Source organism: Heliconius melpomene, chromosome 17 (genome assembly GCF_056956725.1).
Source record: "Heliconius melpomene rosina isolate 202511_hmr_F chromosome 17, ASM5695672v1, whole genome shotgun sequence".
Lineage (NCBI taxonomy): Eukaryota > Metazoa > Arthropoda > Insecta > Lepidoptera > Nymphalidae > Heliconius > Heliconius melpomene.
The window spans coordinates 3,943-20,257 of NC_140405.1; the positions used below are offsets into that span (position 1 = coordinate 3,943).

Here is a 16,315-nt window from a genome sequence, read left to right on the forward strand (position 1 = left end):
CGGAGGAATGAGGTCCGCTAAATCAGATAGCTTGGACCATAGAGGGTGGGATGACAGCTGTAACATTTTACCAACAAACCGATCAGACAGGAATTGGCGACGGATAGGATAAGGAGGATCAACACACTCAACCTGCAGTGCGTTGGTGGGAGAAGACTTCATTGCACCTATAATAATTCGTAGGCATTTGTATTGGATCCTATTGAGTTTTTCAGTAGCAACTTTGTTAAAGGGGTCTAAAACAAATAATCCGTAGTCAATGTGACTACGGATAATGGCATTGTACAGTAGTTTGAGAGTATAAGGGTGTGCACGCCACCACACACCAGACACAGCTCTTAAAGCGTTGATGCCGTTTTCACATTTTTTACTGACATGTTCAGCATGGGCAATTCCGTTCAGTCTTTTATCGAGAATCATGCCTAAGAATTTAACATTTTCTGCTAATTGGATAGTATTATCCCAATACCCACTAAAACCTCACGGTGCTCCTCCTCGACCGCCACTGGCCGCGAGACACGGGGACGTGAGTCTTCCGCGAAACGCGGCGGCGGGAGCCTGCAAGGCACGTCGCGGAGTCAAGGGTGCGTGGGCACCCTCGACGGCCTGCTCAGAGTAGCGCGCGGGAGCAACCTGTGCGTGCCTACTCGGGCCAGGTTGGTAGGCGGTCAGCTTCCCCAAGCTGACCGCCCTCTAGCACATTAGGGCGGAAGGCGGCGATCGTGTGCCGCCCTCCGGCGACCCGGTCTCTTACGGCGGATGGCGACTTCGGCAAAAGCCTCCCTCGCCCGTTCCGCCGACTCCTTCTCGAGCACCACTGCCTCGCAGAAGGATGAGACCGCATCCCACGACGTCTCGCTGCCGGCCATAGCCTTGACCACGGCCGGCAGGGAAAGGTCGTCCCCTATGACGTCGCGCAAAGCGCGACGTTGAGACGCCCAGGCTGAGCACACCTCCAACGTGTGCTGGGCCGTCTCATCGAGGCAGTCGTCGCAGTGGTGGCAGCGAGCGTCGGGCTCCCTCCCGGCGATCCGACACAAGTAACCCCCGAAGCAGCCATGCCCCGTGAGCACCTGTGTCATGCGGAAGGTTAGGACGCCGTGACGCCGCGCTAACCACTGGCGGAACACTGGACGAACAGCCTCGATCGTCCTCAGGCCGGCAGTTGGTGTTGCCAGCCGAGTTTCCCACAACTCCATTGCGGCTACCCGCACCTCCTCAGTGCGTGCCTGGCTTGCCGGTTCCCCGGACACTAGGCCTATTATTTCTTCATTTGGTTCATATATTTCATTATTTTCCATAATTTTCATTATTATTATTATTTGAGAATCAATAATTAATCAACGAATAATCCTATTTTCATTAAATATACCATCCTCTATTGAATGATATCAAAATTTACCTCCTTCTGAACATTCTTATAATGAACTTCCTATTTTAAGAAATTTCTAATATGGCAGATTATATGTAATGGATTTAAACCCCATTTATAAAGGAATATCCTTTTTTTAGAAATGGCAACCTGATCTAATTTAAATTACCAAAATAGAGCTTCTCCATTAATAGAACAAATTATTTTTTTTCATGACCATACATTAATTATTTTAATTATAATTACAATTTTAGTAGCATATTTAATAATAAATTTATTTTTCAATAATTATATTAATCGATTTTTATTAGAGGGTCAAATAATTGAATTAATTTGAACTATTTTACCAGCTATTACTTTAATTTTTATTGCACTTCCATCATTACGATTGTTATATATTTTTAACCGACTTCTGTAAGAAAAGGAGGTTATCAATTCGACTGTATTTTTTTTTTTTTTATTATTTTTTTTTTATGTTTGTTACCTCATAACTTTTGACTGGGTGAACCGATTTTGATATTTTTTTTTTATTTGAAAGGTGAAGCTTCCCGAATGGTCCCATTTTTTTTTGGTCCATGTCTGACAATGGTATCCATGAGAAAATCACATAAGTCTTAAATTTGCATTAGGTATGTGCGCGACAAATAGACGCATAACTTAATGTCGCGCAAACTGATTTTGATGATTCTTATTTTATTTGAAAGGATACACTTCAAGGATAATTTGGTGAAAGTTTAGCTAGATTCCGATTATGGAATCCGGTGAAATTTGAGAAAGTTTGTTTTTTTTGGTAAAAAATTGATTATACTGTAATAGTTACAAGCAAAAACTTTTTAACTCGATGTCAGAAGTGAGATTCCTGATCGTTACATTTCTTTTCAATCAACCTCAAAAAAGAGAATGTTCTCATTTTCAACCAACTTGAAAAAAGGGAGATTCCCAATTCGCCCGAATACTTTTTATGTATGTTCTTGTCAATATACCAAAATGTTACTTTGCGCAAAAATAAACCCTAATTAAATGAAGTTTTGGGAAGGTGCCGGCGGTAAGTGGCGAAAACCGATTTTTTCCAACCCGCAGGAATGTGCGGGAAGGTGTGGGCGGTAAGTGACGAAAACCGATTTTTTCAGTTTTCCCCGCTCGGATTCAGTTGAAACTGGTGTCGATCGTTCGGCCTCCGAGGGGCCTTCAAGGTGGTGTACAACCCGCGGGAATGCGCGGGAAGGTGCGGGCGGTAAGTGGAAAAAACCGATTTTTTCAGTTTTCCCCGCTCGGATTCAGTTGAAACTGGTGTCGATCGTTCGGGCTTCGAGGGGCCTTCAAGGTGGTATACAACCCGCGGGAATGCGCGGGAAGGTGCGGGCGGTTAGTGGCGAAAACCGATTTTTTCAGTTTTCCCCGCTCGGATTCAGTTGATACTGGTGTCGATCGTTCGGGCTCCGAGAGGCCTTCAAGGTGGTATACAACCCGAGGGAATGCGCGGGAAGGTGCGGGCGGTAAGTGGAAAAAACCGATTTTTTCAGTTTTCCCCGCTCGGATTCAGTTGAAACTGGTGTCGATCGTTCGGGCTCCGAGGGGCCTTCAAGGTGGTGGTATACAACCCACGGGAATGCGCGGGAAGGTGCGGGCGGTAAGTGGCGAAAACCGATTTTTTCAGTTTTCCCCGCTCGGATTCAGTTGAAACTGGTGTCGATCGTTCGGGCTCCGAGGGGCCTTCAAGGTGGTATACAACCCGCGGGAATGCGCGGGAAGGTGCGGGCGGTAAGTGGCGAAAACCGATTTTTTCAGTTTTCCCGCTCGGATTCAGTTGAAACTGGTGTCGATCGTTCGGGCTCCGAGGGGCCTTCAAGGTGGTATACAACCCGCGGGAATGCGCGGGAAGGTGCGGGCGGTAAGTGGAAAAAACCGATTTTTTCAGTTTTCCCCGCTCGGATTCAGTTGAAACTGGTGTCGATCGATCGGGCTTCGAGGGGCCTTCAAGGTGGTATACAACCCGCGGGAATGCGCGGGAAGGTGCCGGCGGTTAGTGGCGAAAACCGATTTTTTCAGTTTTCCCCGCTCGGATTCAGTTGAAACTGGTGTCGATCGTTCGGGCTCCGAGGGGCCTTCAAGGTGGTATACAACCCGCGGGAATGCGCGGGAAGGTGCGGGCGGTAAGTGGCGAAAACCGATTTTTTCAGTTTTCCCCGCTCGGATTCAGTTGAAACTGGTGTCGATCGTTCGTGCTCCGAGGGGCTTTCAAGGTGGTATAAAACCCGCGGGAATGCGCGGGAAGGTGCCGGCAGTAAGTGGCGAAAACCGATTTTTTCAGTTTTCCCCGCTCGGATTCACTTGAAACTGGTGTCGATCGTTCGGGCTCCGAGGGGCCTTCAAGGTGGTATACAACCCGCGGGAATGCGCGGGAAGGTGCGGGCGGTAAGTGGCGAAAACCGATTTTTTCAGTTTTCCCCGCTCGGATTCAGTTGAAACTGGTGTCGATGGCGGTAAGTGGCGAAAACCGATTTTTTCAGTTTTCCCCGCTCGGATTCAGTTGAAACTGGTGTCGATCGTTCGGGCTCCGAGGGGCTTTCAAGGTGGTATACAACCCGCGGGAATGCGCGGGAAGGTGCGGGCGGTAAGTGGCGAAAACCGATTTTTTCAGTTTTCCCCGCTCGGATTCAGTTGAAACTGGTGTCGATGGCGGTAAGTGGCGAAAACCGATTTTTTCAGTTTTCCCCGCTCGGATTCAGTTGAAACTAGTGTCGATCGTTCGGGCTCCGAGGGGCTTTCAAGGTGGTATACAACCCGCGGGAATGCGCGGGAAGGTGCGGGCGGTAAGTGACGAAAACCGATTTTTTCCAACCCGCGGGAATGCGCGGGAAGGTGCCAGCGGTAAGTGGCGAAAACCGATTTTTTCCAACCCGCGGGAATGCGCGGGAAGGTGCGGGCGGTAAGTGACGAAAACCGATTTTTTCCAACCCGCGGGAATGCGCGGGAAGGTGCGAGCGGTAAGTGGCGAAAACCGATTTTTTCCAACCCGCGGGAATGCGCGGGAAGGTGCGGGCGGTAAGTGACGAAAACCGATTTTTTCCAACCCGCGGGAATGCGCGGTAAGGTGCCGGCGGTAAGTGGCGAAAACCGATTTTTTCCAACCCGCGGGAATGCGCGGGAAGGTGCCGGCGGTAAGTGGCGAAAACCGATTTTTTCCAACGCGCGGGAATGCGCGGGAAGGTGCTGGCGGTAAGTGGCGTGACAAGCCGTGGTCAAGGCTATGGCCGGCAGCGAGACGTCGTGGGATGCGGTCTCATCCTTCTGCGAGGCAGTGGTGCTCGAGAAGGAGTCGGCGGAACGGGCGAGGGAGGCTTTTGCCGAAGTCGCCATCCACCGTAAGAGACCGGGTCGCCGGAGGGCAGCACACGATCGCCGCCTTTCGCCCTAATGTGCTAGAGGGCGTTCAGCTTGGGGAAGCTGGCCGCCTACCAACCTGGCCCGAGTAGGCGCGCACAGGTTGCTCCCGCGCGCTACTCCGAGCAGGCCGTCGAGGGTGCCCACACACCCTTGACTCCGCGACGTGCCTTGCAGGCTCTCGCCGCCGCGTTTCGCGGAAGACTCACGTCCCCGTGTCTCGCGGCCAGTGGCGGTCGAGGAGGAGCACCGTGAGGTTTTAGTGGGTATTGGGATTGGCCTTCAGCCGGTCCACGAGTCCCACATAACCCGCTCGAGTCCCCACTCGGGCCGGTATCCGTAAAAGGATTTAAAAATAAAAAAAAAAAAAAAAAGGTTAGGTTAGGTTGGGGTGCTTGGTCGGATAACCTCCTCGTGTGTTCGCTCGCTGTTGGCCCTTTCTCGAATGCTTGTCATTCGGGGGGGACGAACAGTGTGCGGGTCGGTGCACCCTGGGCGGCGAGTAATTGGTGTCCACAGGATTCGTCCTTGGGTAATGATTGCTCGCTGGCTAATAATCCGACGTGGTTCTCCGCGTGTCCTCTGTCATGCAGAGGTCACAGTGTGAGGAACCGGAGGGCGTGGTGTGTACTCACCCTACCGCCACGCAGGTGCAGTGATGTGCCTGCGCCGAATATATCGGAACTCCACTCTTGGTTGCGGTCATGTCTCGTAATCAGGAGTGGAACCGAGGGCCTTGCCTTTACCGGCCGGGCTGTGAGGAAGAAAACCTCTATAAAAATTACCCCAACCCAAGCGGCGAAGCAGCGCGAGGGGTTTATGGCTGATGGGGAGATCAGTTGCTACTGCTGGTCCCGTCAGGGTACCGGCCGACACCCTGGCGTAATAGGCTTATCCGAGTACAGGGGGCACTGCTCGGATGGACCGTTTTTCCCCCACACTCGTGGGAACAACATGTTCAACACAATTTCTAAAAACAAAAAACCAAAACGATGAGGTGGAGTGTGTTGAGCCCGAGAAGGGCGGCGATGTGATGTTGCCTGAGAAGGGAGGAGTAGATGTGCTTAAGGCGGAGGAAGTTGTTGGTGTTGTTGCGGCGTCTCGAAGAGTGTCTGTTTCGAGTGTCGCTGCGCAGGGGTCAGTTGGTGATGTCCAGAACGTAGGAGTGTGGAAGGAGCCGAGAGTGGTTCTGACCAGATTGGACGTTGATGACGGAATGTCGACTGTCGGTAGTGTCAGGTCGAGACGAGGGTCCGGATCATCATATGGACGGTTGTGGGGAGTGTTGGAGTCAAAGGACTCAGATACTGAAAGTTTTGTGTCGATGGTGTCAGAGAAGTCAAGGACACGGGCACAATACCTGAAGGACAGGCGGAAGAGGCCTCGGAAGCCGATCGATCAGTCGGGGTCTTCTGGTGAAGGAGAGCCAGATAGACCGGCGCCAAAAGTGGTTGCCATGAGGAGACGGAAAGGTCTCGGTGAGGCAGAAAGGAAGGAGTTGCCGCTGAGGTCAGAACAGGAGGTGTCTGCCAGCGCTGCGGCCGTACTGGCCAGGGCTAGCTCCAGGCTCTCGGATATGTCTCTACCATCCGAGAAAGAGCAGGACGAAGCCATACTTGCGTCTGACCTACAAAATCAGGTGGTGGACAGCCTAGCGGTGATAAGGAAGGTTGCCAGCAGATCGGGAAACCTTAAAGGAACTTTCACCAAGGCCTTTTGACGGATACCGGCCCGAGTGGGGACTCGAGCGGGTTATGTGGGACTCGTAGACCGGCTGAAGGCCAATCCCAATACCCACTAAAACCTCACGGTGCTCCTCCTCGACCGCCACTGGCCGCGAGACACGGGGACGTGAGTCTTCCGCGAAACGCGGCGGCGGGAGCCTGCAAGGCACGTCGCGGAGTCAAGGGTGTGTGGGCACCCTCGACGGCCTGCTCGGAGTAGCGCGCGGGAGCAACCTGTGCGCGCCTACTCGGGCCAGGTTGGTAGGCGGTCAGCTTCCCCAAGCTGACCGCCCTCTAGCACATTAGGGCGGAAGGCGGCGATCGTGTGCCGCCCTCTGGCGACCCGGTCTCTTACGGCGGATGGCGACTTCGGCAAAAGCCTCCCTCGCCCGTTCCGCCGACTCCTTCTCGAGCACCACTGCCTCGCAGAAGGATGAGACCGCATCCCACGACGTCTCGCTGCCGGCCATAGCCTTGACCACGGCCGGCAGGGAAAGGTCGTCCCCTATGACGTCGCGCAAAGCGCGACGTTGAGACGCCCAGGCTGAGCACACCTCCAACGTGTGCTGGGCCGTCTCATCGAGGCAGTCGTCGCAGTGGTGGCAGCGAGCGTCGGGCTCCCTCCCGGCGATCCGACACAAGTAACCCCCGAAGCAGCCATGCCCCGTGAGCACCTGTGTCATGCGGAAGGTTAGGACGCCGTGACGCCGCGCTAACCACTGGCGGAACACTGGACGAACAGCCTCGATCTTCCTCAGGGCGGCAGATGGATTTGCCAGCCGAGTTTCCCACATTTCAACCGCGGCTACCCGCGCCTCCTCAGTGCGTGCTTGGCTTGCCGGTTCCCCGGACGCTAGGCCTCGACGCCGGCAATAGACCGACGCCAGAGAAAGAGCATCCAGGTCCCACGGCATGACTCCAGCCAGCACGCACGCCACTTCACCGGAGATGGTCCGGTCCGATGGTCCCCCGTATCGCCCGGATGGCCATCGCCCTCTGCGCACGTCGCAGCAGAGTGATGTTGTGCCGGTCGGATCGGACCACTCCGGTGTACAGCCGACGGCTAGAGGCGCTCGGCCCATCCACATTGGGCAAAAGGCGCGCCAGTGCCGCCGCTGTCTTCAACAGTTTCGGGGCCAAAGATGTAAAGCGGCCCCGAAAACTCCACCGACCATCCAGCCCCGAACACGACATGCTAGGGCCGGGCTCGCGACCGAAACGTCCACGACGGATCCGCCCAGCCTTCGCACACACGTGTTCTTGGTCGCTCGCTTGAGCACAGACAAACCGGTGGCAACAACCCACTCCGACAGCGTCACACCACGCACATCCGTCGTTGCGAAGCCCCACACGCTGGACTTCGCGTTGAGATCGCCGGCCACCAACATCTCCGCCGGACGAAATCGCTCTACCATTTCCCCCAATCGTATAAGGAACTCTTCAAACTCCGCGAGAGTTCGATTGTGGGAAAAGTAGACCCCTACGACAACTAGGTTGCCGACAAGTGCGGCGACGCATCCCACACCTCTCTCTGCACGTGAGAAAGGCGGGGAGCCCGCGGCGACCTGGGTGATAATAGTCACCACCCCGGTGTTGTCGGCTACCCAGTTGTCACTGTCGGGAACGCTGTAGGGTTCCGAAACAACCGCCACCTGGATAGACCACTGCGCCAGGCTTTGGACCAATAAGTCCTGGGCCCTAGCACAGTGGTTAATGTTCGCCTGCAACACACGGAGAGCCATTATTGGTCTTCCATGTGTTGCACCTCCTCAGGCCCAGCTGGGATATTAGACCTGGCCGATGTTGCCGGCACTCGTCTGCGCTTTCCACCGTTATTGGTGCTAGCCTTTCCACAGGCAGCATTCCCCAACATGTGATTAGCGGGCCTTTGCGCCGCCTCACACACCGGACAATGAGGCTCTGCCGAACACGATCTCTGCTGATGCCCGGTCTGGCCACACTGGAAACACTGTTTGCTGCGGTCCACCTGGCTACTGCACTTCGCAGCCATGTGGCCCACTTCGTGGCAACGGAAACAACGTTGCGCACGGGGCATCAACAGCCTCACTCCAGCAGAGACGAAGTCTCGCCCCGCTAATCTTTTGCGCTGCGCCGACAGGACATCGGACCCATACTGTTCCTAGACCGGCCCGGTCCTGTCGGATCTCTCCGACTTTTATATTACCCGCAGCACAGCCGGAACTCGGCTTATTGCCGCCGTCACGTCCTCAGCAGTGGCGGAGTCATCGAGGCCAAACACCCTCAATTCCGCACATTTCACTGGCCTCGACACCTGGACCTCTTCGGGGCTGAGAACCCCACGCAACTTCTCAGCTAGCGTATCCGCCTTCTCAGCAGTGTTGGCGCCAGGCATTCTAGCGCCTAGCATTCTAGCGCCAGTAGACGCAACACGGAATCTCAGGTCCTCTATACCCAGGTCTTCCAACTTTATACTTTCCTTGACCCGGGTAAGGACATCGCTATACGACATCTTGTCGGCGACGGCTGGCTGCAACTTAATCGTCACAACTTGCGATCTAGGACGACGCAACTTTGGCTCCTTTTGCGCTTTAGCCTTTTGCGCTTTCGGCTTAGGAGCTGGCTTTCTCTTCTTGGCCCCCTTCCGGGCTACTACAGTCCAGCCCTCAGACATATCAGCCGGAGCGGGTGGCAGAGGTCGAGGCTCAGTAGATGCGGTCTTCACCGGGCCTTTCTTCTTCTTGGCCTGTTTAGACCTTTGCTCCTTTGGTGCCGGATTAGCCGGCGCCATCAAAGTGGATGCGACAGGGTCCACTTGCGCCTGCTTTGGGCTATCCACCTTGCGCTTGTCCGCCGCTAGCGGAGGTCGCAGATTTCTCTCCGGTGGTAGCCGATCTTTAAAGGCTTCCAGCCTGGTGGAGACCATAGTGCCCACTATGTCCCCCACAGCAATAGACTCCGTGGGAGTGGGTCGCAAGTCCGATGCTCTAGACCGCTCCAACTCCGCTCTCAAAAGGGCAAACTCCTTCCGCAACTCCACCAACTCCGACTGCAGTCGCGAGTTTGTTGCCTTGAGGATATCCACTTCCTCTGATGCCGTCCTCTTTGCCAGAGTATTAACGGCAGAAGAGATAACTCCGGCAGCGTCTTTAAGGGCCCTAGTAAATGTGCCCTTCAGATTCCCCGACTTGCAGGCGACTCTATTGATTATAGCCAAGCTATCAGATACTTGGCTACGCAAGTCGGAGACCATGTGCTCCTCACCGCAAAGTTCCAGGGGCACATCCGAGAGCCTAGAACTTGCTCTAGTTTGTATCGCCGCGGAGATTTCAGCAACTTCCTCCTCCGCCCTCAGCCGGCGCTCCTCGCGCTTGGCATCGTTTAGCGCCTTCTTTCCAGCAGCTAGCCCTATATTCTCATCAGGAATATTTGGTACGACCACGACTCCCTCTGGCCGAAGCAACCTTCGCTTTCGGCTTGTCTCTGTCTCCCCATCCGCATCCGAGGATTCAGAGTTACTCTTCCTGTGATGGCGCCTCTTTCTGTCCTTTCGGAACTGCGCTTTAGCCCCCTCGATAGCATTGGAGCCGTTCGACCCAACAGACATCACGCTATCGGCGTCTGACTCGGAAGCCGCCCAGAAACGGCCTCGCGACGAAAGTGACGACCTGGACCTATCTCTTATAATAGAGGCAACCTCCTCATGGTCCAGACGCTCTAACACGACTCGCGCATCCTTCAACCCCCCTCCTATTGGCACAAGTGCCGGACTTTTGCCCCTTTCGAGCAAAGTACTCCCTACGCCTTTCTCGGGCACAACTACTACTCCGCCCATCTCGGGCAACAACAGATCACCGCCCTCCTCGGGCCTCCCTACGTCATCATTTTGGGTTTTTAAGTTAACATTTTCCATTTTGTTCCCACGAGTGTGGGGGAAAAACGGTCCATCCGAGCAGTGCCCCCTGTACTCGGATAAGCCTATTACGCCAGGGTGTCGGCCGGTACCCTGGCGGGACCAGCAGTAGCGACTGATCTCCTCATCAGCCATGAACCCCTCGCGCTGCTTCGCCGCTTGGGTTGGGGTAATTTTTTATAGAGGTTTTCTTCCTCGCAGCCCGGCCGGTAAAGGCAAGGCCCTCAGTTCCACTCCTGATTACGAGACATGACCGCAACCAAGAGTGGAGTTCCGATATATTCGGCGCTGGCACATCACTGCACCTGCGTGGCGGTAGGGTGAGTACACACCACGCACGCCCTCCGGTTCCTCACACTGTGACCTCTGCATGACAGAGGACACGCGAAGAACCACGCCGGATTATTAGCCAGCGAGCAATCATTACCCAAGGACGAATCCTGTAGGCACCAATTACTCGCCGCCCAGGGTGCACCGGTCCGCAACACTGTTCGTCCCCCCCGAACGACAAGCATTCGAGAAAGGGCCAACAGCGGGTGAACACACGAGGAGGTCATCCGACCAAGCACCCCAACCTAACCTGACATTTTTTTTTTTTTTTTTTAACATGAGGAAATCCTTTTACGGATACCGGCCCGAGTGGGGACTCGAGCGGGTTATGTGGGACTCATGGACCGGCTGAAGGCCAATCCCATTACCCACTAAAACCTCACGGTGCTCCTCCTCGACCGCCACTGACCGCGAGACGCGGGGACTAGAATCGTCCACGAAACGCGGCGGCGGGAGCCTGCTAGGCACGTCGCGGAGTCAAGGGTGTGTGGGCACCCTCGACGGCCTGCTCGGAGTTGCACGCGGGAGCAACCTGCGCGCGCCTACTCGGGCCAGGTTGGTAGGCGGCCAGCTTCCCCAAACTGACCGCCCTCTGGCACATTAGGGCGGAAGGCGGCGGTCGTGTGCCGCCCTCCGGCGACCCGGTCTCTTACGGTGGATGGCGACTTCGGCAAAAGCCTCCCTCGCCCGTTCCACTGACTCCTTCGCGGGCATCACTGCCTCGCAGAAGGATAGTTTTCGCCACTTACCGCCGGCACCTTCCCGCGCATTCCCGCGGGTTGTATACCACCTTGAAGGCCCCTCGGAGCCCGAACGATCGACACCAGTTTCAACTGAATCCGAGCGGGGAAAACTGAAAAAATCGGTTTTCGCCACTTACCGCCCGCACCTTCCCGCGCATTCCCGCGGGTTGTATACCACCTTGAAGGCCCCTCGGAGCCCGAACGATCGACACCAGTTTCAACTGAATCCGAGCGGGGAAAACTGAAAAAATCGGTTTTCGCCACTAACCGCCGGCACCTTCCCGCGCATTCCCGCGGGTTGTATACCACCTTGAAGGCCCCTCGGAGCCCGAACGATCGACACCAGTTTCAACTGAATCCGAGCGGGGAAAACTGAAAAATTCGGTTTTTGGCACTTACCGCCCGCACCTTCCCGCGCATTCCCGCGGGTTGGAAAAAATCGTTTTTCGCCACTTAGCGCCCGCACCTTTCCGCGCATTCCCGCTTGTTGTATACCACCTTGAAAGCCCCTCGGAGACCGAACGATCGACACCAGTTTCAACTGAATCCGAGCGGGGAAAACTGAAAAAATCGGTTTTCGCCACTTACCGCCGGCACCTTCCCGCGCATTCCCGCGGGTTGTTTACCACCTTGAAGGCCCCTCTTTCAGTTTTCCCCGCTCGGATTCAGTTGAAACTGGTGTCGATCGTTCGGGCTTCGAGGGGCCTTCAAGGTGGTATACAACCCGCAGGAATGCGTGGAAAGGTGCGGGCGGTAAGTGGCGAAAACCAATTTTTTCAGTTTTCCCCGCTCGGATTCAGTTGAAACTGGTGTCGATCGTTCGGGCTCCGAGGGGCCTTCAAGGAGGTTTACAACCCGCGGGAATGCGCGGGAAGGTGCCGGCGGTAAGTGGCGAAAACCGATTTTTTCCAATCCGCGGGAATGCGCGGGAAGGTGCGGGCGGTAAGTGACGAAAACCGATTTTTTCCAACCCGCGGGAATGCGCGGGAAGGTGCCAGCGGTAAGTGGCGAAAACCGAATTTTTCCAACACGCGGGAATGCGCGGGAAGGTGCGGGCGGTAAGTGACGAAAACCGATTTTTTCCAACCCGCGGGAATGCGCGGGAAGGTGCCGGCGGTAAGTGGCGAAAACCGATTTTTTCCAACCCGCGGGAATGCGCGGGAAGGTGCGGGCGGTAAGTGACGAAAACCGATTTTTTCCAACCCGCGGGAATGCGCGGTAAGGTTCCGCCGGTAAGTGGCGAAAACCGATTTTTTCCAACCCGCGGGAATGCGCGGGAAGGTGCCGGCGGTAAGTGGCGAAAGCCGATTTTTTCCAACGCGCGGGAATGCGCGGGAAGGTGCTGGCGGTAAGTGGCGTGACAAGCCGTGGTCAAGGCTATGGCCGGCAGCGAGACGTCGTGGGATGCGGTCTCATCCTTCTGCGAGGCAGTGGTGCTCGAGAAGGAGTCAGCGGAACGGACGAGGGAGGCTTTTGCCGAAGTCGGGCACAATACCTGAAGGACAGGCGGAAGAGGCCTCGGAAGCCGATCGATCAGTCGGGGTCTTCTGGTGAAGGAGAGCCAGATAGACCGGCGACAAAAGTGGTTGCCTTGAGGAGACGGAAAGGTCTCGGTGAGGCAGAAAGGAAGGAGTTGCCGCTGAGGTCAGAACAGGAGGTGTCTGCCAGCGCTGCGGCCGTACTGGCCAGGGCTAGCTCCAGGCTCTCGGACATGTCTCTACCATCCGAGAAAGAGCAGGACGAAGCCATACTTGCGTCTGACCTACAAAATCAGGTGGTGGACAGCCTAGCGGTGATAAGGAAGGTTGCCAGCAGATCGGGAAACCTTAAAGGAACTTTCACCAAGGCCTTTTGACGGATACCGGCCCGAGTGGGGACTCGAGCGGGTTATGTGGGACTCGTGGACCGGCTGAAGGCCAATCCCAATACCCACTAAAACCTCACGGTGCTCCTTCTCGACCGCCACTGGCCGCGAGACACGGGGACGTGAGTCTTCCGCGAAACGCGGCGGCGGGAGCCTGCAAGGCACGTCGCGGAGTCAAGGGTGTGTGGGCACCCTCGACGGCCTGCTCGGAGTAGCGCGCGGGAGCAACCTGTGCGCGCCTACTCGGGCCAGGTTGGTAGGCCCTCTAGCACATTAGGGCGGAAGGCGGCGATCGTGTGCCGCCCTCCGGCGACCCGGTCTCTTACGGCGGATGGCGACTTCGGCAAAAGCCTCCCTCGCCCGTTCCGCCGACTCCTTCTCGAGCACCACTGCCTCGCAGAAGGATGAGACCGCATCCCACGACGTCTCGTTGCCGGCCATAGCCTTGACCACGGCCGGCAGGGAAAGGTCGTCCCCTATGACGTCGCGCAAAGCGCTACGTTGAGACGCCCAGGCTGAGCACACCTCCAACGTGTGCTGGGCCGTCTCATCGAGGCAGTCGTCGCAGTGGTGGCAGCGAGCGTCGGGCTCCCTCCCGGCGATCCGACACAAGTAACCCCCGAAGCAGCCATGCCCCGAGAGCACCTGTGTCATGCGGAAGGTTAGGACGCCGTGACGCCGCGCTAACCACTGGCGGAACACTGGACGAACAGCCTCGATCGTCCTCAGGCCGGCAGTTGGTGTTGCCAGCCGAGTTTCCCACAACTCCATTGCGGCTACCCGCACCTCCTCAGTGCGTGCCTGGCTTGCCGGTTCCCCGGACACTAGGCCTATTATTTCTTCATTTGGTTCATATATTTCATTATTTTCCATAATTTTAATTATTATTATTATTTGAGAATCAATAATTAATCAACGAATAATCCTATTTTCATTAAATATACCATCCTCTATTGAATGATATCAAAATTTACCTCCTTCTGAACATTCTTATAATGAACTTCCTATTTTAAGAAATTTCTAATATGGCAGATTATATTCCGGTTCCGGTTCCGGTTACGACAGCGTAAACATCGTTACAGTGCAACTCCCCAATTAATCGTATTTTTTAATATTAAAGTACCACTTCGAAGCTGTTATTATCACAATCTAATAAATATAAGTGTCAAGAAGATCTGGAGATAATAGACTTGGTTTTTCATACGAGAATTATTCTAAATACAAAGTGTGAATGTGAAACGAACAATAGTGAGGTTATCTTAAGTGACAATTAAAAGGAAGTTTATATTGAAACTGACATTGACTTATCAGTGTTACCAGTGACAAATTAAAATTGTCTTTAACTTTTTATTTGTTCTGTCTAAATTTAACCTACCGTCTTCCGTAATATTTAAATATACAAAACAATATTTGGTAGAAATGGATGAACAATTTCAACTTTTATTCGATAAAATGAAAATTGAACTCTCGAAGCAAACAATATCGATAACAGAGTCTATAACGAATACAATTATGGAAAGGATGGAAGAAAAATTACAGCCGATTGTTATGGAAAATCAAAAACTAAAAGCAAATGTAAGAAAGTTAGAAGAAGAAGTAGAACAACTGAAAAGGGAGAAGAAAAATAATAATTTGGTTTTGTTTGGTGTAAAAGAGGAGGAAAAATCATTCACTCAGCTACTAGAAAAAATAAAAAAGATTTTCAAAGAAGATTTAGATATTAACATAGAAGAATGGGAGATTAACAAAATGTTCCGACTTGGCAAAATAAACAGGGAGAATAAAAAACTTCGACCAATTCTTCTGTCCTTATTATCAGAAATGAAAAAAGGTGAAATTATGAAGAATAAAAAGAATTTAAAAGACATGTATATTAAGGATGATTTTTCTAAAGAGACATTGGAGAAAAGGAAAGAACTAGTACCAAAACTGGAGGAAGAGAGGAGGAAGGGGAATATTGCATACCTAAAATATGACAAACTTATTATAAAAGAAAACAAGGACAAGCGTAAGAGACAACTGTCTTCATCGCCCCAGACCAACGCACAACCTAAGAAACAGCAGACATGGACGCCGAAGGACAACAGAGCTAACGCTTTTGATATCATGAGAAATAGATCTAATTCTCTTTCTAACTATACAACTAATAAAAACCAATAGCAATTAACGAGCCGGAAAACTAAACAAAATATCAGGAAAGAAAATGAAAATACAACGAAACAAAACTCTCCCCCAAGCCGACTGGTCCTCGTGGGGGAAAATGACCTAAACCCTCTAAGCAAAAAAATCAAACGAAAAAGAAACACAAATTCAGATATATATATCGCAACTCTAAATGCGAGATCTCTACGAACAGATGAAAAACTCATAGAACTAGAACTGGCGTTAGATAATATCAAATGGGATATAATTGGAATAAGCGAAATGAGACGCCTTGGTGAAGGGATTCAAAATCATAATGGTAAATTTCTTCTACATTACATGGGCGAAACACCTGGGCTGTATGGAGTTGGCTTTCTTGTTAAGAACAACTTGGCTAGCAGAATAGAAGAAATAAGAGGAATTAATGAAAGAATAGCACTCCTCAATATTAAACTACTTTTAAATCATGGAAAAGAAGAAACATGGACTATCATCCAAGCGTATGCCCCAACTGAAACAAATAAAAAAGAAGATACCATAAAAACTGAACATTTTTACAAAGACTTACAATCAACAGTACAAATTTCTAGCAAAAATCTTATTTAATGCCCAAATAGGGACCTGCAACATAGGAGAAGAATATACAATAGGCAAACATGGATATGGTCAAAGAAGCGACAACGGACAACGGTTAGTAACCTTTGCAATGGAAAACAAACTGAGCATTTTAAACAGCTTTTACAAGAAGAAAAAATCTAAAAAATGGACATGGATATCTCCTAGCGGCATGCATATGAATGAAATTGACTTTATATTAACCAATAACAAAAGAGCATTTAAAGATGTGAATACTGTAAACCAGCT

The 16,315-nt window shown here is 52.7% G+C and overlaps 1 protein-coding gene across 1 annotated transcript; it reads left to right on the top strand.

Annotated features, from left to right (window-relative positions):
* Positions 1-14,146: 14,146 nt before the first annotated feature.
* On the top strand, positions 14,147-16,032 carry LOC146529750 (uncharacterized). The gene has a single exon (XM_085200783.1). The coding sequence runs from the start codon at positions 14,729-14,731 to the stop codon at positions 15,467-15,469; it is 741 nt and encodes a 246-aa protein (XP_085056909.1). The 5' UTR covers positions 14,147-14,728; the 3' UTR covers positions 15,470-16,032.
* Positions 16,033-16,315: the final 283 nt, after the last annotated feature.